Source organism: Gopherus evgoodei, chromosome 6 (assembly GCF_007399415.2).
Source record: "Gopherus evgoodei ecotype Sinaloan lineage chromosome 6, rGopEvg1_v1.p, whole genome shotgun sequence".
Lineage (NCBI taxonomy): Eukaryota > Metazoa > Chordata > Testudines > Testudinidae > Gopherus > Gopherus evgoodei.
In genome coordinates, this window is record NC_044327.1 from 38,079,842 (window position 1) to 38,104,266 (window position 24,425).

General features: G+C 39.7%; 1 protein-coding gene across 1 annotated transcript in view; it reads right to left on the reverse strand.

Moving 5' to 3' along the window:
* Positions 1-12,322, reverse strand: part of RORB (RAR related orphan receptor B) — a 191,459-nt gene extending 179,137 nt beyond the window's left edge. The window contains exon 1 of the mRNA XM_030567863.1: positions 11,841-12,322. Within this exon, the coding sequence (XP_030423723.1) occupies positions 11,841-11,847 (7 nt within the window). The 5' untranslated portion in view covers positions 11,848-12,322. The remainder of the gene's footprint in view (positions 1-11,840) is intronic.
* Positions 12,323-24,425: the final 12,103 nt, after the last annotated feature.

Below are 24,425 nucleotides of genomic sequence, written 5' to 3' on the forward strand. Positions count from 1 at the left end.
CAAACAATCTTGGCCCACCAGCGGCTTATCCTGATGGCCCGGAAGCCAAAGTTTGTTGACCCCTGAATTGTAAGGTCAGCTTATGAATGGATCATAAAAATTTTCCATTTTTACTTATCCATCTTAGGGGGGTCGGCTTATAAATGAACAGCTTATGATTGAGTATATATGGTATATAGGACCTGATTTGATTCTGCAATTCTTATACAGTGGAACTATTAATGATGTAAATTACTACACATGTTGGTAAAGGTGATACAATTATACCCAAACCTATTGGCATCGTGTTAGCCTTTTCTCCACTAATAAAGTCCCCTCTTTATTCTTTCTGGAGGGATGAATTCAGCCTGAATTGGACCAAAACTTATTATAGAAGAATCAAGAAACATTTGATACTGATTTTTTTTCCTTTTTAGTAACATTTAGAATACTTGTTTTTTTCAGCATATGAAGACTTATGTTCTCATTTGGGTGTGGACAGTTTCAGGTAATTGAATTTAATAAACCAAGATAATTATAAAAGATTTTAGAGTCAGAAGGTTAAATGCAAAATCTCCAGCTTTTGCAATTTTCACTAAGCTACTCTGTGCCATTGATTTTCAAGTAGAGCTCTGTCGTATTAATTTAGATAGAATATATGGGCTAATGGCATCAACATAACTTAGTCGCCAATTAACATTAAACACCATTAAATAAAGTTTGGGGTTTGTTATACAGAAACTTCAGCCTGTTTCATATGAAGGCAAATAGAATATTAAAAATCTTTAACTTTTTATTAGAGATAAACAAAAGGAAAAACAGCTAAAGCATTTTAAATGTAACGTATTAAATATGGCTTTAATTTTAATAACATTATTTGTTCTCTTTCCCTTTAGCAGGAGAGAGAGTTGTTAGAAGGGAAAAACAAACCAACCATGTTTGTCAGGATTTAGATTGTATGAAAGATGGTAATAACTGTCTTTTTGGGGTTAGTGACATGGGCTAGTATCATTGCTATTATTGTTAAAATCCAATCCTGTTTCACTTCAGGTGTTGTTTGGGATTTAGCAGGAGCTAGCAGAGTGGTGATATTATCAGGGTTCCTCCCTTAGCCTGGTCTGGAAAGAATATCGATCAAGATCAGGATGATGAAGGTCCAGAGTCCCAGGAGAGGTTAGAGATGGCAACCATGATGGGTGAAGCTTGCTTCAGCAGCTAATTTTTTTCTAAGGCCCCACAAAGGGATTGGTGGGCAAAACAGCCCAGCTCTTAAATTTTTGTTTACCAATTAGACACAGTTTCTAACACACTAATTTTGGTTTACTGATTTTTGGTTTTACACTTTTCTTGTTCATTAAGCATAACTTTAACATTGTTTCAGAGTTATACTAGTAGCCTTTTGTGTTTAGACTAATTTAGTCCTTTTTGTACTTTTTAAAATTAACTTTAGCTATCGTAGGTTATTGTAACATTTTTAATGAATGTTTACATACTTTTTACAGATGATCTTACAATTTGAGTAAGTATGCAAGCCCAATTATTACAAAAGCTCTCCACTCATCTCAATTGATATTTCTTCTTAAAAACTGGTGGTGCAATATAGTATATTATTTTGACCCATTGGACTGGGGGGTTTGTTTGTTTTGTTTTGTTATTTTGGCTGTATTTTGAATGGAGCTGTTATTCTCTGAATGTGTATATTTTTGTTGGCAATGTGGAATAAATCTGGTTTGCAGTTAGTTGATGGCAATCATTGATGGTAGTTAAATATTTTTTCAAAAATGCCCAGACAGGATAATGATCGCTACCTTATATATTCCTAAGCATGTTAAAATAAGTTATATCTGATCATCACTAAGTCTTGCTCCAAAGACAGGTTCCCTTTTCTTTACAAAAATATGACCCTAGAAAAGCACCGTGCCCCCACTTACCTAATGTTTTTCTCTGGTGTCATTGTGTCTCTCTGCTACCTGACTACCACAGTTGCTCATTCTTGACTCCCCTGTATTTGGGTAAAGATATGAAAATCTGGCTTTTTTCCCCAAACTCAAAAATTTGCAGCAGTATAAATTAATACCAAGCATATTCTAGTACATAATTATATTGTAAAAAAAAAGTACATGCTGTTGTCAGGACGATTTTTCATAGTCAGTTATGAGCAATTAGAAACAAGTACCACTGTTTTCTCTCTCTCATAGACTCATAGGTCAGACAGCTATCAATGAAAGGACAATGAATGTCCTAGATTATATAGTTAAGACCTGATTTATAATGTTTCATTTTCCAAACATCTTGTGGCAAACAAAATCAGCACTAAGAAGTGATCAAGGAAACCAACACTGGAAGTACTGCATGAAGTTTTCTAAAAAATAGTTATACTTCTCTGATGGTCCCTTAAATTAAAAAGATCCACTAGAAGTTTTTCACTTAATAAAACCAGGCATATTTCCATAAAATGGAAGACCAAGAGACAACTGTTTCTTTACTATAACTTAGTTGAAATCCTCCTTATCCTTACGTTAACCTTAAAACAACAAGTTGACTCAGTTACTGTTGTTCATATACAGTCATCCCTTTCCTAAGTGAGTCTGTTAAAAAGTGGGTTGTAATTCTTTTCATGCTCATCCTCTGTTGCTGTTTTCACTATACGAGTTAAAGGCCTAGCCTTAATCCTTTTGAATAAATGGGATTTTGTCACTGAAGTAGAATTGGGCCCCCTGTCCTTGCATCTTCCACTTTTCTTAAAATAAGTACCTTTGAACACCAAAATCAGGTTATCTGAAAATACTCATTATTCAAGCTCAAGTTCTATTCTGCAACATGTATAACTTACATAAAACAAGTCTTTTTCTCATTCCACTGACAATTCCAGTCACAAATTTATCTTAATCATTTCATTGTTCAAAAAGGCATAGCCCACTTTATCTCCTATTGTGTTATGAATGTTTGGGTATTACTTATCTGTAAGCAGCCTTTTTTCCATTTTTATCACTTGAGATTTATTTTAGTAGAACTATAATTTCATTTGAGATCAAGATCAACCTATTCCAAAATATATGCTACCCTCTCGACAGCTCATTATTTTGACAGTACACTGAACTGTAATTTAACGACTTCTTTTGATCTATTTTTTTCTTCTTCCGCACCCCTGCAAACACCTTCACTCAACAAAATTCAGAAAACATCTTACTCATAAGAGTAAGGAAACTTTTAGAATACAAAGACACCCTAAATTGGGGAGGAATGAAATGCAATGAGAATGCATGACTTGTTTGCAAATGCAAGTCTAAAGAATGTAGTTCAATTTTGGCTCCTGTGAATTGACATTTCAGACAATGTAATCTCAAAGAAAACAGTTTCTAGACAAGCAAGTTTAGGAAGCATGCTAGTTGGTCATGGATAACCAAAAGGAAGCTGTTAGCTGTGGTGAGATCTCTTCAAACACACACGCAGCCTGGCAGAGACACTTAACATTCGCCCAGGATATGTTTAAAACATTCATTTAGCAGGATACATTAATCAGCTACAAAACTATATATTTTTTAGCCACACTTACACTTCTGTAACTACCTATAATATTTTTCAGCTTTAATATTATGTTCAAAGAAGTGTTAGTATTAGGAGAGGTTAATTTGGCCAAGATGAATACATATACAATCTGTAATTTGGCGATCAGTTAGTGCATTTAGGGGAAAATAATAATAATAATAATAGATTTAAATACACTAACTTTTTATTTATGAACATCCTGTAGATCAGAATGCACTACTTTAGAATGGCATACTTGAAATTTTAACATTAGCGCTTCTGAAAAAAATGTGGTGCTTTTGACAGCTTCTGTTGTTCTGGAAAGCTACTAACCATATTTCATTTTCAAAGAGTACTGTACAGATTGAGGCTTGAAGTTGATTTTGCTTAAAACCTCAATGCAACAAGCTTTGTTATCACAACATGCTTCTTATAACTTTGATTCCCTGTAAACCTTTATAGTCTTTCACATTTCTTACAATCCCAGACCTCTGGGTTTCACTGGGTATACAGTACACAGTGTCAAATGCAGCTTTCTTGCTCAGGTGAGCAGTCCCTTGATTCCAACAGGGTTACTCACAAAAGCGAAGTCCAAGATAACAAGATTTGGCTCAGACAGTATAAAACAGTCATCTCTGTATCAAAATGAGTCCATCTAACAAATAACCACAATTGCTTGATGTTCACTCTTTATTGAGTACATTGTTTGAAGAGATAACTATTTTTTTTAAGTTATTTAGATTTTGGATGCCACATGAAATTCATCGATGTCCTTCTTTAAAAGTTGTTAGATACATCATAATTGCCAATTCATCAAAATAATTCATCATTAACACCATAGTAAACACATTTATGTCAAATTGAATTAGCCTATATACTTGTATTGGAAGCAGAGAAACAGCTGTCATTCTGTTTGCATAAATTTTCAGCAATATGTTTCTAGCAAAGTAAAGCACAGTATGTGTGTTTCTACTCTATTAAAAAAAGTAGGCCTCAATGCAAAGAAAGGAAAGACACACAGGGCCAAACTCTGCTCTCCTTACTCCCAGATATTACTTAAATGGGACTACTTACGTGGGTAAAAACTAAGGGAGTGAGGTTCTGCAGGATCAGGAACTGAGTGTCATATTTGATACTTAATCCTATTTGAAATCTTCTGTTGAAATTAGTGGGAGTTTTCAATATGCTTATGAGAATAATATTAGAAATAAAACAGTAAAATGACACTCTCGAAAATACTACAGGCCTGATTCTGCCACTGTTACTCACATTGCATGTCAAAATACAAATTTAGTTTAAAACATATAATGTTGATTAAATAGATTTATTATGTCCTACAGTAATTAATCTTTAGAACAGTACCTTAAAATAGTAAAACATTGTATAAATGCTGCTAATTATTATTCTGATTCTATTGTTATGTTTCACTTGACATTTTTGCAATGTTTCCTTTGATTCATTTTTTACATTTCCTTTAGAGTTCATGTAACTACTCTACTGTTAGTTATTTATACAACTATTATATTTAGCATGATTTACCATAAATGCCGTTATAACACCTGTGGTTTCCCTCAGTAAGAGCTGAATGGATAGGGTCATGGGTTGAAAGGGCAGCATATGGGCTACAAAAGGGCTAGTTAACATAACCTATTATATTGGTGCACTGGTAAAGCCCATTTCTATTCATCTGATGATTAGTTCAATCAATATTTATTCCTGTGTACTTCCTTTGTCTTTAGCTACAAAGCAGACATCCTTCAATTTCATAGCACAAGTCTTGTCTTCTGTGAATTCATTGTTTCACTTGAAACAGAAAAAAAAATGATTTACTGGGCAGCCTGGGATTTTCTCTTTTGATTTGTTTTCCAGCATAAGATAACTAGCACACATATTATGACAAATTGTAGTTCCTGTGACTGTGTATTATCAAAGATATATTTCATCCACACATTTCGAAATAGGCACATGTCAATGTCATACAGTGTTTGATTCCTATGCCAACCCCAAGACTTTCTGCTTAGGATGGGAATGTGTTTTATAATAGGAATTTTGAATTGTAACTCCTGTGAAGTGATTGTTTTCCCTCTTACATATTTCCCGCCCCGATCCTAAGATTAGTGATATATTTTACTATCAAACATAAAGCTTCAAAGCACTGCATTCAGAGGTGCTTCTTGTGTAAGGACAACTAGTATGAACAAAAGTTGCAGGATCAGGACCTATATTTCCAAAACAGGAAATTCAGTTGTCATATTATGATGATGATGATGATGATGATTACTTTTCAAAGTATTTATTTCTGGTAACATCCACATTGTGCTAGGCACTTCCCAAAACAGAGAAGAATGGATTTCCACTGTCCTATATACTCTATATTTTCACAGTCCTATGTAGCTCATACTTTTTAATATACATTTTAAATTAAGTATGAGATTGCTGATCATTGGAGAAATATTCACCAAAAAGAGTTTGTTCATAAAACAAAGTTAGGAAATACAAAAATCTTTACCAATCTGGATGTACAAATGTTTCAGAAATTAATTGTGACAGAAATCTGATTCTATATTAATTTGAAATACAGCACTGCCATTTGTACAATCTAATATAAACACTATTGTTATTGCAAAGAAACATACATGCGTGACATCATGTGAAATTAGTAAATGGTTTAAAAATCAAAATTATCTTTCAATTTTCAGACTTGATTTCTGCTTATGATAATTTAACTAGAGGGATGTTATTACCTACCAACATTAACATTTACATTTTTAAAGAAAAAAAGAGTAATATTTTACCATTTAGTATGGTCTCATCCTATCTAAGTGTTTATTGAAAATTATCAAAACTTTTATCAGTAAAGCCAAATTGTGTTCTGCTAAGGCCTAATCTTGCAAACTCTTACTGGTGTAAATGGTTCTTCCTCATGCAAGTAGCCCTATTGAAGGCAATGAGTGTTACTCATATGAGTCAGAACTACTTATCTAAGTAAGAGTTGAAGAATTAAACACATTGCGACTAGCTCAAATATAGGTTTCAGTTCTGTTGGGATCTGATCCTACTCATTAAAATGAGTAGTAGTTTGCGCTACCATTGATACTTGCATAGGTGATGCATGCATATCTACATAAATGTAAAAGTGTATGTCAATTAATTAGGATTGCATTTTGTCATTCTTTCCAAAATTAGTTTTGATCATATTCCAGAAACACATGATTTGGGGTAATTAAAGAAAATAATTGTATTTACCTTAACACAATTATAAAATTACCTCCATCTATCCATTAAATTTAAGGAAATTAATGCTTTTCAGTTGTCCAGACACTTTTTACATGCCAATTAATAAACTCCCTCAATAACACTGTAGATTGGATTTGTTTAATTCACACCTTCCTAATTGCTTATGAATATTTCAGTGAAACTGTGAAAATAGAATAACTATATAAAATAATGCAGTATTTCACAGCCCAGTCCTGAAACTAATAAAAAAAAGGAAATCATACAACAAAACCCAGAAAAGTACCTAAACTCTACAGTTTTGAGGGTTTTTTCTTTGAAATATACTAGATTTAACAGTTTGCTCAAACACCAACTGAGAATTTAAATATTACTTACTAACAAATGTTGGGCTTTGCAACACTGTTTAAATGTAATTTTCACAAAATGACTAACTGTGATCATAATCTTGGTGTTTGTAAATACTTGAGGTAAAATTAGCTGTGACTTGGCATGGCTTTTAGCCAGTTGTTAGTTCTCTATACTGAGTCTCAGTTGTGTTTATATATATATATATAAACTATTAAAATGTGCTAAAATACAAGACCAAAATGCACTAATGTTCATAATTTGCCTAATTATATTATAAATCAAATTTAAAATATCCAGAAAACAAACCTGTTTTTGTTGGTTTTTTAATCCAAACACCACTCTGCTTTTATAATAGTGCACATAAAGCCTCTTTTACTAAGAAAAAATGTGTTCTTATCTCTGATCTAAAAATCAACGCTTCTTCAGTTCAAATGTCTCATGTGAGCTTTACTCCTATATATTATACATCCTTATAAAGATAACATCACCATTATTCTTCTAGCAGTTTTCAGCCTTTTCCAGAACTAGGTATTCTATACTGACTGAGATTGATATTAAAAAGAGAGAGTTGGACTAAAGATGACAACTACAGTGATTAAAGCACAAAGATGTTTACATTTCAGCTATTGTCTCATAATATTGTTCAGCAATAAACCAGCATTATTGAGTATTCTTAAAAGGACTTAAACTAAAATTGTAAGAGCTTGAAGAAATAATTATCTATATCAGATTACCAATGTCTGTAAGGTAGTTATATAACTGCTTAAGTGTGACTTTAACACGGATGTACTTTTATGGATATGGAATGATTGAGACTCCCAGACTATAATTCTGTAAAGAAATATGGAGGTGCTGTTCCAAATTGATGCTGCAAGTTTGGGGCATTCGGTTAAAATTTTTACTCTGGGAAATTTTAGAAAAGCATGCCTGCATCGCAGACTTAATACTCTAAAGGGAATGCTGTAGGACCGCAAATCGCCTGGGAAAGTTTGACGATCTCACATTAAAGACGCTGCTCTCTCTTCTAAAAAAAAAAAAAAAAAAAAAAAAATAGTGAACCAAAATAAATTCATCTTAAATAAAAGAATATGTCCTTCACAAGAAGCTGCAAACGAATGCTTTACAGTCCTGCTATATTATTTTAATTTTCTAAAGTCAGCAATCTATTCATTAAATAAACATTTATTAACAAAACAACATGGAATGGGGCTGATATTGTTAACGAACAACTCACTCACTGAGTTAAACGAATACCTTAAATCCACAACAGATTACATCTCTTTTCGTCCTTATATATATTCAACTGAAAAGACTCTTTAGGTAATGTTCTTTCGCGTAACAATACCTGTAGATAGATTGTGGGGGCGGGTTTGGTGCTCTACCATCGTATTTTAAAGTATTTAATAAAATGTTTTTAAAATACACACATTAGGACTTTATCTTATTCCCTTTAGTGGGAGGAGGATTGGGTTGGCAATCCTCTGTCAAACTGACAGAATTTGATGGGGGAAACGTGGCTACCTTGCTGCAGACCAGTGGGAAATGCTACTACAGGCATTGCAAAGTTTGCTGACACGTCTGCACCACTTCTCCATTCCCATGAACCACACAGTCAGTCTGATACCTCTAACATTCGGGGTCACCGATCTCCTGGGAAAAGTACAAGGGATGGAAACTGCACATTCCTTTGTTCTAGCAAATCAAACTGACTTCTTTTAGGCAATGACAGGATTTTGTCTAGAAACAATTTGGGTGTGGTAATGTCTTATATTGGACTAACTTCTGGTGGTGGAAGCGCACCTTAGCTGGGAAGTCTAAACCTTCGACCAACAGAAATTGGTCCAATAAAAGGTATTACCTCACCTACCCCTTCTCTCTCATACCCTGGCAACAGCACAGCTACAAAAACACTGCAAAGGATTTTGTTTTTACATTATTTACCATACAGCAAGTGGACGAAACACTGGAGGCAACTCTCTCATGAATGTTACAACCTCTAAGGACCCTGATGAGCCGCTGTTCAGTTACAACAGAGGAAGCTGGTGTGGGGAGAGGAGATTGTTTTCCCAGACTGTTTACTAATGTAGAGTCACTAAAGAGCTTATTCCCACCACGCACACCCTCCGCCATCTCCTACATTTGTCATCAAAACAAAACGCAAACCCTAAACAAGAAACGATGCTACATTCCGAACATGAAATACACAGTAACTAGCAAATGAGCTGTTAGGTTGACATGGAAGAAACACTTTTGAAAAGATGAAAAGTAAAAAAGAGGGGGCAGAACAGGGATTTCACTGACTCGAGGTGGGGTTTTTAAAGCTACATTTTAAGCAGATTCCTGCCAGCCGGCCTACGTGGTCAGCCAGCTCCTTGCTTTTCCCGGTGCCAAGGACAGTCACTTCTCCCCTAAATAAGAGGGATGCCCGATCTAACGGCTTTGCTAACCACCAGAGAAATGAGTTAGTTTCCTAAAACCCAGCATAACGCATTTGGAAGAACTAATATAAAGTTTTGTAAGGGCGCGACGGCGTCTCTGTTTCCAGTCATCAAATTTCAGGGCTGGGTTAGCGGAACTCAGGGAAATTTGCACACTGTGCTGGTTCGGGTTCCTATCAATATTCAGGAGCGATACACTGTTCTCCTTCCCCTGCCACACACACTGTGGTTGGCCCGGTATCAGAAGGGCAGGGAACGGGTGGCTCCGGAGGGATGTTCCGTCTGATCTTTGCAGCCAGGAGGAAGAGGGGCTGCTAGAGACAGGAGGAGAGGGCGAGGGAGCACGAGCTGTGACAGGAGGAGGCGGAGAGCGGAGCTTTCGCTGAGTAATCTGCCAGGTACTGGGGTCCTGCCCTGGTCCCTGTACTTGGCTTCCGGGCCGGGGAGAAGTGGGTCAGTGGAGCACATGACAAACCCAGATGCCGACAGGGAAACACAACCCTCACACGCACACACACACACACGCCCCTGGCTTCTCCTGCCCGCCACTCCAATCAGAGCGCACAGCACGTCGCCGGGCACTAGCGCCCCCCCACCCCGCCTGCTCTGCCCGACCCACCGCCAACCCGCGCAAAGACAGCAGCTGCCCCTGGAGTCCCCCTGCCTCCCAGAGCAGAGCACGCGGGCAGGGGCACCCCCCACCCACTGCCAGCACCCAGTCCTGCAGCAAACCCGCTGCCAGTCACCTTGCCCCCAGCCCCGGCCGCTTCCACTCGCCCCTGGCACGCTGCTCTTCCGAGCAGCCCCCCCGATTTGTGGCAGTGCCGGGGGCGGGCAGCGGGACTCCATGGATCGGGGGGGCTGCGAGCACCGACCGCCACCCCCTCCCTGCCCTGGCGGGACAGCACAGAGCATCTTCTCCGGCCCAGCGAGCACGTGGGGCAAAGGCAGCCACAGCGCCTCCTACCGATCATAGCTTGGCTGGGATTTCAGGGCCACCCGCAGCCTGGCTGGGAGGCTCAGGGGACGCTGCTTCCTGCGCACCAGGGACGCCCCGTCTGCCTCTACCCCCCTGTAAATGGTCGGGTCCTTGCTCCTCTCAGTAACCTGCGGGCTGGAGGATAAAAATAAAATAAAATAAAAAAAAGAATGCTGAGGAGGGCTTGAGGGAGTGTTTGGGTGGGGTGGGAGGAGGGCTGAGGGTCACTTTATGAAGTGTTATTACTAGAGTCTCTGGCTGTTTGTGAAGGGCTGAGAGAGGGGAGGGATGTGGGGGAATCTTTGCTGTGAGACGGGCCAAAGACTCGATTAAAATGCAAGGAGCTACTCTCCCCTGGAAGAATGAGTCAGCTGAAACTCCAGGGGAAGGAGGGAGACACAGGAAAGGGGCTGCTTGGCTCCTAGCACTGGCCAGCCCTGAGAAAGCCCCCAACGGAGAGAACCCATCTCTGCAGCCAAGCAGGTGCTTCCAGCCAGCCCAGCCCCACAACCACTCTCAGGGAACCGGTGACCTGCACCCCCCTCCCCACACCCTCTCCTAATCAGGCGATCCAAAGTGACGGCAGCTGACACCGAGCAGGGCTGGCGCAGGGGAGTGTAATAAAACAAAGCGAGCCTGGAGGTTCCCACCAGAAGTTTAGCAGCCACTACCCCCTTACCCCCAGCCGGTGTCCTTTCCCCTTCGCGGCACATCAACACACCAGGGAAGAAAGCGTCTAAATGCTCCCTCCCCCCCAAAATAAAACCAACCCCAAACGCAACCCACCTGCGCGCTCCCTGCCAGGGAACCTACACGATTGCCCAACGCACACCAAAATAAGACAACTCTAAACATTTCCGACCAGCTCTCAGAGGACTGTTTCCTCATCTCTTCCTATTAATGGAAGCTGGGACATGCTAAGGAGACTTAACTCTTCTGAGTCCTAACTCCCTGTTGAAACCTCCCGTATACTGAAGTGCTCTTGCATTCCCTCTTTTAATCACACTCCTGCTAATCATTAGATAGAAGTACTTGCAACAGATACCCAAGTGAACTATACCAACATTTCGAAATTATTTGTTTACTTTGGTCTTGTTTTAGTTTCCCCGTGCAAACCTAAATAAATGGAGCTACCGCCATAATAAATAAACAAAAAAATCAATAGCACAAACAATACATTAGACATCACTGAAAAAACTTTATGCAACATAAGCAGCAAACTCCCCCACTCCCACAAAAAAGGAACATAAGAAAAACCTTACCTCTGTGAAATCACTCCCCCCAAAAATATACCCCCACACACCTCCTTATTCCCCTAATTCTTCCCTTACCTCGCATGGTGTTGGCGATTCCCTGCTCAGTGCAGTCATGAAGCTAACAGCTTGGACCTTGTATCACAAAAATCCCCTCTCAGCAAGAAGGAAGGCTGCAGCCGGAGTAGATCTGCTCTGCCGGGAAAATCATTCCTCCAAGGTTGTTATTCTTTTTTTTTTTTTTGGAAAGTATAATGTGTATATAAATGTAAAAGGAATGTCTGTCTGGCTTGTTTGAATTGTGCGTGTTTCTTTTTCCGCCTCCCCTCCCCGTATTTGCTCGGAAATACCACCAGCAGCTCCAAAAGATTTCTTTTGTGATTACTTGGATTGAGGAGCAGGAGCGATGGTGGTTGTTGGTTTGTTAGTTACAAGGGGGGCGGGCGAAAGGAGTTTCTATTTTTTTTTAAAAAGGGAACAGGGGGGGAAAAAGAAAGAAAGTAAGAAAGAAAGAAGGGCTGTGTGAATGGCAGAGCATGTGCGTTTTCACATGACATCTGTGCCTGTTAGCAGATCCCCAATGTGAATTTTCACTGCTCGGTTACAGGGACGCGCAGAGAGAGATTGAGGGAGAAAGCTGCAAAGAGGCTTATAGCAGAGAGCTGGCTGCACCGGCTACCCGAAGCTCCTCCTGCTGTCAGCGCCGCCGCCAATCAAAAGCCTCCTGAGTTGGGAGCCTGGCTGGGACCACTGAGGGGGAGACCCATCCGGAGAGAGACAGACAGAGGGGCGCACAGAGAGTGGGGCGGCGGGAAGAGGAAAACACATGCACACAAAAAAGAGCACCAGGGCCAGTTCGCTGTTCCCTTGGTGGCTGTCACAGAAGCACCGCTCCTTTCTGCCCTGAGTTATTCACTCCCACGTTTACTAATGTATCAAATATAACTGTGTGTTGTTTTTAATCATCACCAGATAGTCTCCCTGTCCCTCCTCAGTCCAGCAGTGCACCCTGACCCAGAAGGAATGGGCTGTTAATATTTGTAAATATCCCCCCAACTGCCAGATTGAAGAAGCAATGAAGATCACTCTGGAAATATTCTGTTAACAGTTTCCCTAACTTTTACTACTGGTGGGAGCTTTTCTCTGTTTTGATGCCAGCTGCTTTTTTTATCATTCTGGTTTCAGTCTCCAGAAAAAATGATGGTACAAAGTGAGCTGCCTGCAGTGCATTGGAGTTTGAGGAGAGGTAACAAGACAGGGAAATGTGAAGACCAGCATGTGGGGTTTTTTTAATTTGTTTTTTTTCTGAAGGAGTATGATAGTAAGGGAGGCAGGCAAAGGAACCCTCCTCAGATATGTACTTTATTTGGGAATGAGACTATAGTTCTTGATTTTTCTCTTCTGAAAACATTACAGAGGTTCTCTCAGGTGAGGGAATGTGAGTGTCAAAAAACATTTGTTTTACCAGGATAGGAATAGTTGGCAGTTGTGCAGCAATGAATGTATACATAATAAATATATTCTGATACAGCTAGATCCTGCATCCACTCTGACTTCAACTGAAGTATTACCTGAGAAACAAATGACTGCAGGATTTTGGCCCATGTAACTTTTGTAACCTCCTTAGACAAACAGTGGCCTCTCTGATGTGAAGATCTGAGCCTCAATCCCACTAATTTAAAGGGGAGTTCAGGGAGCTGACCAGTTCACAGGAATAAATTCCTCAATGTGGAAAGCCAGTATTTATACTGACAGGTTGTTCACCCCCCTAAGGGAGGCTGTATGCAAGTTTTGCATACAGCCCCCACAGGCAGTTGATAAATTCATTATCAGTTTTACTTTAAGTCAAGACTGGACATTTTCCTAAGAGTTATGCTCTAGTTTAAACTACACACTTGATTAGGCTTGATGCAGTCACTTACCTGTTAGGAAGGAATAAATTCTTCCTTTATGGCAGAAATGACCAGGTGAAATGCTATGCCCTGAATCATGCAAGAGGGCAGACTAGATGATCAGTGACCTCTGCTGGCCTTAAAATCAGTGTAGACCAAGTGGTAAGTGGCATTTCCACACTTGGTGAAAAGTGGTACAGTTTTCTGTCTGGAGGACAAGGTGACAGCTTTCTTTAAAGAATCACTTAAAATATGCACACATGAATTATGAACCTGTCGGTTTTGGGAATGTTGTCTCAGAAGGCTATGGTGAGGCTTCCTTACCACAGTCTAAAGACCAGATTTCTTAAACGTCATTGAGTCTTGTTTCAAGTCAGTGTATTATAAATAAGCCACACTTATGTGTTAGCTGAAGATGGAGATCAACTGAAGAAAGATCCCCTATGCTAATTTCCTTAGATTTATCAATGACCTTTGGTGCTATTCACCATCAGGGCTGCCCGGGGGGGGAGGGGTGGCAAGTGGGGCAATTTGCCCTGGGCCCCACAGGGGCCCCCATGAGAATATAGTGTTCTATAGTATTGGAACATTTTTTATGGAAGGGGCCCTCAAACTTGCTTTGCCCCCCCCCCCCCCGAATCCTCTGGACGGCCCTGTTCACTGTGAGCTTTCAGTGATGCATCTGCAATTCTCAGCAGGGATTTATGGTGATGTCTTGGGTCCCGATCCTATGAAATGCTTAATTTTAGTAGCACAGGTAATTCTATTGATTTCAGTGGGACTACACGTGTAAGAAAAGTTAACCATAAACTTGTTAGCAGGACTGGGGAGTGTTGACTCCTATTTAGTGGAGATTTTAGAATGTATGGCTGGATCTTTGCCTACCCAAGGAGTCTCTTATGTGGAATTCCACCATGTTCTAGTTTCAACCCTTCTCTTAAACATGTATATGAGTCTATTAGGAGGGTTAGAGAGAAAGCATGAGTTATATAGCACTTTCAGTATGGGCTATATCTCCATCTTTCTAATACAGTTGAGTGATTTACCTGATATCTGAATGAGATTGATCTTGAATGAAGGCTCAACAGAGAAGGCACCAGGATAATGCTTGTAGGTTGAAGAAAGCAATTGGAAGAGTGGGTAGAGATTATTTGCAGTCTTTGCTTGGGGGAGCACACCCAACATATCCAACATGTGTTGTTCAATTTTATCACGCAGGAGGTAGAATTATTCTGACCGTCCAGGAAGCAGCAGTTACTGAGAATATGTTTTTTTAATACATTTGGCAAGAAGGTTGTGATTCTTGTTTTCAGGTTCTGAACCTTGCTATCGTCCATGCTTTTGTGACTGACTTTAGATGATTATAAAGTGATGTAGTTAGACTACACCTTCCCTTCATTCAGGAACATAAATCAGTAAATATTGAAGCAGCATATTTTCTAAGCATAGAAAATGTATTAAACAACTGCTCTGTCTACTGGACTTTTTTATGGTTTGAATATAAGATATTTTTGGAAAACTGAAAAAAATAGAAAAGCTTTCTTTCCTTTTTATCAAAATGACATTTTCCAGTCAGCTCTTGTTTTTATCTACAAAGCCCTAAAGGGTTGGGGCACTGAGAACCAGGGGCACTATAGTGCTTGTGCAGTTCCATGGCAATTATGATCATAGGAGGGATTCTCTATTAGTCTCCTAATTTAAAAGTGAGCAGAGTTGATAGCAGGGCATTCTCTGGGAGGGATCGTCCCATATGGAGCTTACTTCTTCAGCTTGATCTAATATAATTCACTTCTGTTAAACTCCGGGAGATAGAGATCAGTTTTGCACCATCTCTTGGGCTACATCTACACTACAGCATAAAATCGAAATTACTAAAACCGGTTTTATAATACTGATATTATAAAATCGATTTTATGTGTCCACACTAGGGCACATTAATTCGGTGGTGTGCGTCCATGGTCCTAGGCTACCATCAATTTCCGGAGCGGTGCACTCTGGGTAGCTACATTAAAGGAATGAGACCAATAACTTCGATTTCCGTCCACACTAACCCTAAATCAATATAGTAATATCGATTTTAGGGTTACTCCTCTCGTTGGGGAGGAGTACAGAAATTGATTTTAAGAGCCCTTAAAATCGATTTAAAGTGCCTTGTAGTGTGGACGGGTACAGAGTTAAATTGATTTAACGCTGTTTAAATCGATTTAACTATGTAGTGTGGACCAGGCCTCGGAGTGTGAGTTGATGAACTTGAGGTGGTCGGTTTTATCATGTGTTCTAAATGTATGAGGAAGGTCTCAAATATTATTGGGCTACTTCTTGTGAAGCTGCTCCAGACAATCAAATATATTTGCATCTTACTATACATACATATGGACTTCAGTGAGCACCTCACAGACAAGAATTTCTCCTTACCACAACTTCTTTATGTAGGAAAGTATTATTCCCTTAATCTAAATGGGAAATAGAGGCACAAGAAAGAGGCATATGACTTGTCCAAGGTCACACATTAAGTTTGTAACAAAGCCAAGAATTGAACAGAGACTTGAGTCCCAATCCCATCATTTACCCACAAGACCATCTTTCAGCCTTTGTAAAAAGGGATTATTCCATAACCAAAGTGAATGGAATTTCTCAGTTTACAGATCTGAAATGTTTAAAAATTTAAAACCGATCAAAATTTGGCCATGAACACATGTGCATACATAATATAATATAGTAGCTTTAGTTTACTCAAGAACTTTTAACGAGCATGTTTTAAAAATAAGTTAAGAAAAACAATACTACATTATTAATATATTTGGATTGCAGATTGAACAAAGAATATGCCTTTTAGAACAGTCACTCACATAAGCGCCTTTCCAAGGCTCTGTATCTGACAAATCTTTTAAGACAATATTTAAGGGCATACAGTTTTATCATTTTTAATCATAGAAAATATATTCATCATAACCACATTAAAGATGCACCAAGTTATGCCTAATTCAGTTACTTCATTAAGAATTATTGAATAGAAAATAGTCAAACAAATTGCACCTACAGGCCGAATACTGCTTCCATAGAAATGAATGGCGAGTTTCTGTTGGATTCACAGGGAGGGGGATTCATCCTCTAGCCCTAAATTTGTTTCTTAGCGTCACTAGCAGCAAGATTGGGGAAATATAATTTCTGAGTCTCATCTGCCTCAAGCAGATATGACTTGAATGCAAGACATTCCATGCCCTTTATAAATCATGGGGTACTTGAGACTTTTTCCTTCCAATTTTGCATCTTAAAGCTATTTAAATGGGAATTGTCAAGAGCTTCAAGAATCTGAACTTCTCCCACAGATTCCTTAGTTGTAATTCACTCACTGAATTATACAATTCTTCTTCATTTCTTTATTATCTGCTGTCTTAAAAATGATAGCAAAGCATATACAGGGAACACATTATGTTTATTTGAACTTCAGCATAGCTTGTGTATCATTTGTTACATGTCAGACTTTCAGTAATGTATTATTTTATTTGGGAACTCTATCTTTAATATATTGAAACAATTTAAAAAGTATCAACAATTTGTTATTCAATTAGAAAAAAAAATCCAGTAATTGAAAACTTTTAATTATATTACTTTAGTTTTTTGAAACTATGGATGTAATATATTATGCATGACAAGATAACCAGAGTTTTTCTTTAAAAGAGAGAGAGAGAGAGAGAAAGACCTGATTTCTTCAGTTTTTTGGAGTGGAATGAAAAGTGATCTCTATCTACACTGCGTGGGTCTCAACTCTTTTCAACACTTCACTTCATTTAAGAACAGATGGTTGATGTAATCCTCCAATCCCACTGTCAAAATCTTTCATAATTAAGAAAGAAATAGGTTTAAAAATTGCATTTTTTTCTTCAAGCAAATAGTTTACAAAAAATGTGAAATGCTAAGGAGCTTTCAAGGCATTTTTCCCCTGAAAAGATTATATTATGATCTGTTTTATGCATTCACAAGGTGTCAGTCACTGCAGTATGTGGGCCTCTGTATAGCAGTGTCCGTTCAATATATCTTTGAACAAAAGCAGGTATCAAGTGGGAAAACACTTTAACATGGTGATTTCATTTTCTCCTTTCTTTGTTTACTTATGATGGCTAGTAGCTGAAGAGGTTGAATTGAAGGTAATTATTGGTCAGACCAGCATTCATCATGGAAATAAAATACAATAGAGTATGGGGCAGAACTAGTAGTCTGGAAGGCATATAAAACCAACACAAGTACCAGTGCCCAAGTCATCTGGTGCTCCTACTGAAGAAGCTAGAACATCTGAAGGCTTGGAAAATGAAGAGGAGTCCAGTAAAAGAATCCTTGCCTGAAGAAAGAAGTTGCTAAGAAGTTGACAGACAGAGCTACTCCTGGCATATTTACAGTCTACAAACTGGCATTACCTATTTTGGAGTCACTGATAACTCTGAAGAAAATAATCTCTGATGTTTATGAATCAGTGTCCTAATAGAGCAAGCAGAAGATTGGGTATTAGTTGGTGAGTGCTACAGACTGCCAAATCACATGAGAGAACAGGATGATCGGCTTCTTATGTATCTATCTGTAATGTGTAGGGGGAAAAACTGCATGATCATGGAGGACTTCAATATGAATGACATATGCTGGAGTCTCATACTGCCAGTGCTAAAAATGTCCTTGGAAATTCTGAATTTTATAGATGATAATTTCCTAATTCACAATGTTGCAGCCAACACAGGACAAGGACTAAGAAAGAATTATCCTAACAGATAAAGAGGAACTAAATTGCAGAACTAAAAATTAATGATAGTTTAGGTACAAGGAATCATGATTTGATCACATTTATAATGTGCAAACAGAATAAAGTCTAGACCAGTAAAATATATATACTTAGTATTTTAATAGGGCAAGTTTCCCAAAACTGACAACAGTGAAGACCCAAATCAGTTAGGAGGGAGAATTTAATTAGAAAAATATGAATGATAATTGGGAATCATTAAATAACACCTTACTACTGCCCCCAAAGCCATAATCTCACGATTTACAAAGAAGACTGGGTTGGTTTAAAAAAAAAATCTACCTGGATTAGAGGGAAAGTAAAGGCAGCTGTAAAAAAGTTGAAAGTTATATAACTAGATGAAAGGGGAAATTGATAGTAATGAATATAAATTAGGAATTGTAGGAAATTGTTTAGAAGCAGAGGGATACAAAAAGAAATCTATGGCCAGCAGAGTTAGGGACAATAAAAAGTTTTTTGTTTTGTTTTATATATAAGGTACAAAAAGAATCTTGACAATGGTATAGAGAATTGGAAATGTTAGACATATCAGTGATAATGCAGAAAAGAGAGTATTCAATAAATATTTCTGTTCTGTATTTGAGAAAAAAATAGATGATACACTCTTTCCATTCAATTAGTATCTGGAGGATATTAAACAGAAACTACTGAAGGTTAGACATTTACAACCTGTTAACTTTCAGCCAAGAGTTTTAGATGAGCTGGCTGAAGAGCTTGTTGGACAATTAATGTTGATTTTTTCAATACACATTGGAGCATTGGAAGAAGAAGACTGGAAGAAAGCTAATGTCATGCCTATTATTTAAAAGATAAACTGGATAACCCGGGTAATTATAGGCCTGTCAGCCTCACGTTGATCTTGGGCAAGAAAATGATGGTTGATAGAGGACTCAATTAATGAAGACTTAAAGGAGAGTAATGTAATTAATGCAAGTCTGCATGAGTTTATGGAAAATAGATCCTGTCAAACTAACTTAATATCTTTTTAGATTAGATTACAAGTTTTACTGATAAAGGTAATAATGTTGATGCAATATACTTAGACTACTGTAAGGCATTTGACCTGGTACTGCATGACATTTTGATTAAAAACACTAGAATGATGTAAAATTAACATGGCACACATTAAATGGATTAAAACCTGGCTAACTGATAGGTCTCAAATGTAACTTTAAACAGGGGATCATCATCAAATAGGTGTGTTTCCAGTAGGGTCCTGCAGGGACCAGTTCTTAGCTGAACATTGTTTAACATTTTTATCCGGGCGCGGGGGAAACACTGATAAAGTTTGCAGATGACACAAAAAATGGGGGAGTGGTAAATAATGAAGATGACAGGTCATTGATTCATAGTGATCTGGATTGCTTGGTAAAGTAGGTGCAAGCAAGCAATATGCATTTTAATATGTCTAAATGTAGATATATACATCTAGGAATAAAGAACGTAGGCCACAACTTACATTATGGGGGATTTATCCTGGGAAGCAGTGACTAAGAAAGATGTGAGAGTTGTGGTGGATAATCAGCTGAATATGAGCTCCCAATGTGACGCTGTGGCCAAAAAAGCTAATGCTAGGAAGTATAAACAGGGGAATATTGAGTAGGAGTAGAGGGGTTATTTTATCTCTGTATTTGGTACTGGTGCAACTGCTGTTGGAATACTATGTCCAGTTCAAGAAAGATATGAATAAACTGGAGAGCCACAGGAATGACTACATGATTAGAGAGCATGCCTTATAGTGACAACTTCAAGGAGGCCAATCTATGTAGCTTTACAGAGAGAAGGTTAAGGAGAGCCTTGGTTATAGTCTATACGTATCTATATGGGGAGCAAATATTTAGTAACGGTTTCCTCATTCTAGGAATGAGACAGGTATAAGAAGATCCAATTTCTGGAAGCGGAAGCTAGACAAATTCATACTGGAAACAGGCATACAGTTTTTACAATGAAGTCAATTACCGAGGATTGTGGTGGATTCTCCATTACTGACAATAAAATAGAATACACCAGTTAGAAGTAGAAAATGGACAAAGAGCAATGTCCCTCTGCTTCAAACCAGCCTGTTCTGAATTTGCAGTCCAGGATGTCAGATTCTGAGGGAGTCAGAATTGTACAGTGGGAACAACATGATTCTTTGGGGGTAAACTGTGGGAGTAGCTGTTACACCTGGTCAAAAAAATTCATTTGTAGGGGTTGGGGGTGGATTGGGTTTTCAACTAATGATTTTTAATGGAAATATTTAATTTTTTTTGGAAAACAGAAAACCTAAAAACTTAATTTTTTTTCTGAAAACTGAATTTTCTGATTTTTTTTTCAGTTTGAAAATGGCTGGGTTTTCATTTTTTTGACAAAAAGTCAAAACTGTATGGGGAAGGTGGAAGAATTCCAACCAGGTCAAGTAGCTGAACTACTTCTAACCTAATACATGTGTTTTTCCCCAGTTTATCATTTTAAATTTAGTTTGATGCATTGGGTAGTTTTTCAGAAAACATGGCCCGTCATCATTCCTTTTCTATTGGAGTAATTATCTCTGGGATAGGACCCATAAACACTTATTTCTTAGAAACTACTATCCTGAAGAAGCAAGTTGGGGATTGGGGATGGGAAGGGAAAGAAATATTTTTATTCATTTCAACATAAGTTACAATTTAAAAAAGAGGGTGTTAGAAGCAGAAGATATGTGAACCAGCAGAATGTGGAAAAGACTGTTGTAGAGGATGACTGGAACTTCCAGAGTAAAGGATATGTCAAACTGACAGGTGTTCAGGCCTTACTTACTATAAAATGTCAATTTATCAATCTAAAACATCGATATAAAGGGCTCTTTAAATTGGTTTCTATACTCCTCCCCGACGAGAGGAGTAGCATTAAAATCGGTATTACCATATCGGATTAGGGTTAGTGTGGCCGCAAATCGACAGTATTGGCCTCCGGGCGGTATCCTACAGTGCACCACTGTGATCGCTTTGGACAGCAGTCTGAACTCGGATGCACTGTCCAGGTATACAGGAAAAGCCCTGCGAACTTTTGAATTTCATTTCCTGTTTGGCCAGCATGGAGCGGTGATCAGCACAGGTGACCACACAGAGCTCATCAGCACAGGTAGCAATGCAGTCTCCTGAGAATCGAAAAAGAGCTCCAGCATGGACCGCACAGGAGGTATTGGATCTGATCACTATATGGGGAGAGGATTCTGTGCTAACAGAACTCCGTTCCAAAAGACAAAATGAAAAAATATTTGAAAAAATTTCCAAGGCTATGATGGCCAAAGGCTACACCAGGGACTCAGTGCAGTGCAGAGTGAAAGTTAAGGAGCTCAGACAAGCATACCAGAAAACCAAAGAAGCAAAAGGAAGGTCCGGGTCAGGGCCGAAAACATGCTGCTTCTACGCTGAGCTGCATGCAATTTTAGGGGGCTGCGCCACCACTACCCCACCCCTGTCCGTGGATTCCAAGGTGGGAGTTGTAATCTCAACCATGGCTAAGGATTCTGTGGAGGGGGAAGATGAGGAGGAAGAGGAGGAGGAGGACGACCTTGCAGCAAGCACACAGCACTCCGTTAGCCCCAACAGCCAGGAGCTTTTTGTGACTTAGACAGAATTACCCTCCCACTCCTCCCAAGCCACTAGCCCAGACAGTGAAGCCATGGAAGCGACCTCTGGTGATTGTACCTTTGTAAATATAAAACATGGTTTAAAAGCAAGCTTTTTTTAATGATTGATTTGCCATGAGGGCTTGGGGATGCACTCGCAGCCAGTAAAGTTACTGGAAAAGTTTGTTAACATGTCTGGGGATGGAGCGGAAATCCTCCAGAGACATCTCCATGAAGCTCTCCTGGAGGTACTCCAAAAGCCTTTGCAGAAGGTTTCTGGGCAAGGCAGCCTTGTTCCGTCCACCATGGTAGGACACTTTACCACGCCATGCATGTAGTAAGTAATCGGGTATCATTGCATGACAAAGCCTAGCTGCGTCTGGTCCCAGTGATTGCTGGCATTCAAGAAACATCCGTTCTTTATCTCGCTGTGTTATCCTCAGGAGAGTGATATCGTTCATGGTAACCTGGTTGAAATTCAGGAATTTAATTAAGGGGACAGAGATGGCCATTTTCCTACTGGGCTGTTGCTTAAAAGAAATCCTTCCTTGCACATAGCCAAGCGGGGAAAGGGGAGGAAGGATAGCGCTAAGCTTTTTTGCGTTTGGCTAGCAGGAATCATCCCAGCTACCAGCCATGCGGTGGGGGTGATTAGCAGTGATCTTCCATGATACCAGCGAAGCGGTGGGGGGAGGGGTAAAGCAATCATCCTAGAGAATTGGATGTGGGGGTTGGCTTCTGCTGCTGCATGTTAACAGGAAGAAGGATCAGAGGGCACTGTGTATATGAAGGCTGGAGAAGCCGAAAGACAATGGCTTACCATAGCTGCATGCAAGCTGAATTCTGATGCCCGGACCTGCGTCTGTGAGATCTGTAACACCAGAGCTGCAGGCACTCAATATTAAGATGCAAAATGCAACCTTGTAGTGAAATCACATGTGCTATGTAAGGTGAATAGTGTTGTTCACTGTGAAACCATTGTTCTGTAAAATGTATCTTTTTAAATACTTCTCTCCCTTTTTTCCCTCCCTCATGCAGCTGCACGTTTTTCAAGCCTCCCTACTCCATCCCGAAGGCTCTCTCAGATAAGGTGGAGGAAAAAGAAGATGAGAGACGAAATGTTCTCGGAAATCATGGCAGTAACCCGCAATGAAAGAGCTCATTTGAATGAGTGGAAGGACGTGGTAGCAAAGTACAGGAAAGATGCCAATGAACGTGAGGGCAGGACGGACCAACGTGAGGATAGGAGGGATGAACGTGAGGACAGGAGAGACACTCAAGATGAGAGGTGGTGGCAGGAAGATCAGAGGTGTCGGCAGGAAGATCAGCGGTGGCGGGATGCAACGCTGGAGCTGCTGCGTGATCAAACTGATATCCTCTGACATCTGGTGGATCTTCAGGAAGAGCAGCGGGGTCACAGAGTGCCGCTGCAGCCCCTGTGTAACCACCTTCACCACTCACCATGCTCCATATATTCCTCGCCCAGACGTGTAAGAACGCGTGGGGGAAGGCTTCGTGCACCCGCCCACTCCACCCCAGTGGACAGTCCAACCAAAAGGCTGTCATTACATTGAAATGTATTTAATGGCCTTTTCCTTCCCTCCCATGCTTCTCCCAAACCACACCCGGGATACCTTGTCAGTTCTCTGCCTCTTTTTATAATTACTTTTTTAACAATGAATATATGATTTTTAAACGATAGAGACTTTATTTCCTTAAGCAAGTTGTAATCGAAGGGGGAGGGTGGGTTGCTTACAGGGAAGGAGTCAATAAAGAGGGGGCATTCATGAAGGGGAAACAAACACAGCAGTCACACCGTACCCTGGCCCGTGATGAAACTCGTTTTCAAAGCTTCTCTGATGCGCACCGCTTCCTGGTGTGCTCTTCTAATCGCCCTGGTGTCTGGCTGCGCATAATCAGCAGCCAGGTGATTTGCCTCAGCCTTCCACCCCGCCATGAAGGTCTCCCCCTTACTCTCACAGAGATTGTGGAGCACACAGCAAGCAGCAATAACAAAGGGAACATTGGTTTGGCTGAGGTCTGGGCGAGTCAGTAATGTGTGCCAGCGCACCTTTAAACGGACAAATGCACATTCTACCACCATCCTGCACTTGCTCAGCCTGTAATTGAACAGCTCCTGACCACTGTCCAGGCTGCCTGTGTATGGCTTCATGAGCCATGGCATCAAGGGGTAGGCTGGGTCCCCCAGGATAACTATATGCATTTCAACATCCCCAACTGTTATTTTCTGGTCTGGGAAGTAATTCCCTTGCTGCAGCAGTTTAAACAGAGCAGTGCTTCTGAAGATGCAAGCGTCATGAACCCTTCCTGGCCATCCCACGTGGATGTTGGTGAAACGTCTCTTGTGATCCACCAGTGCTTGTAGCACC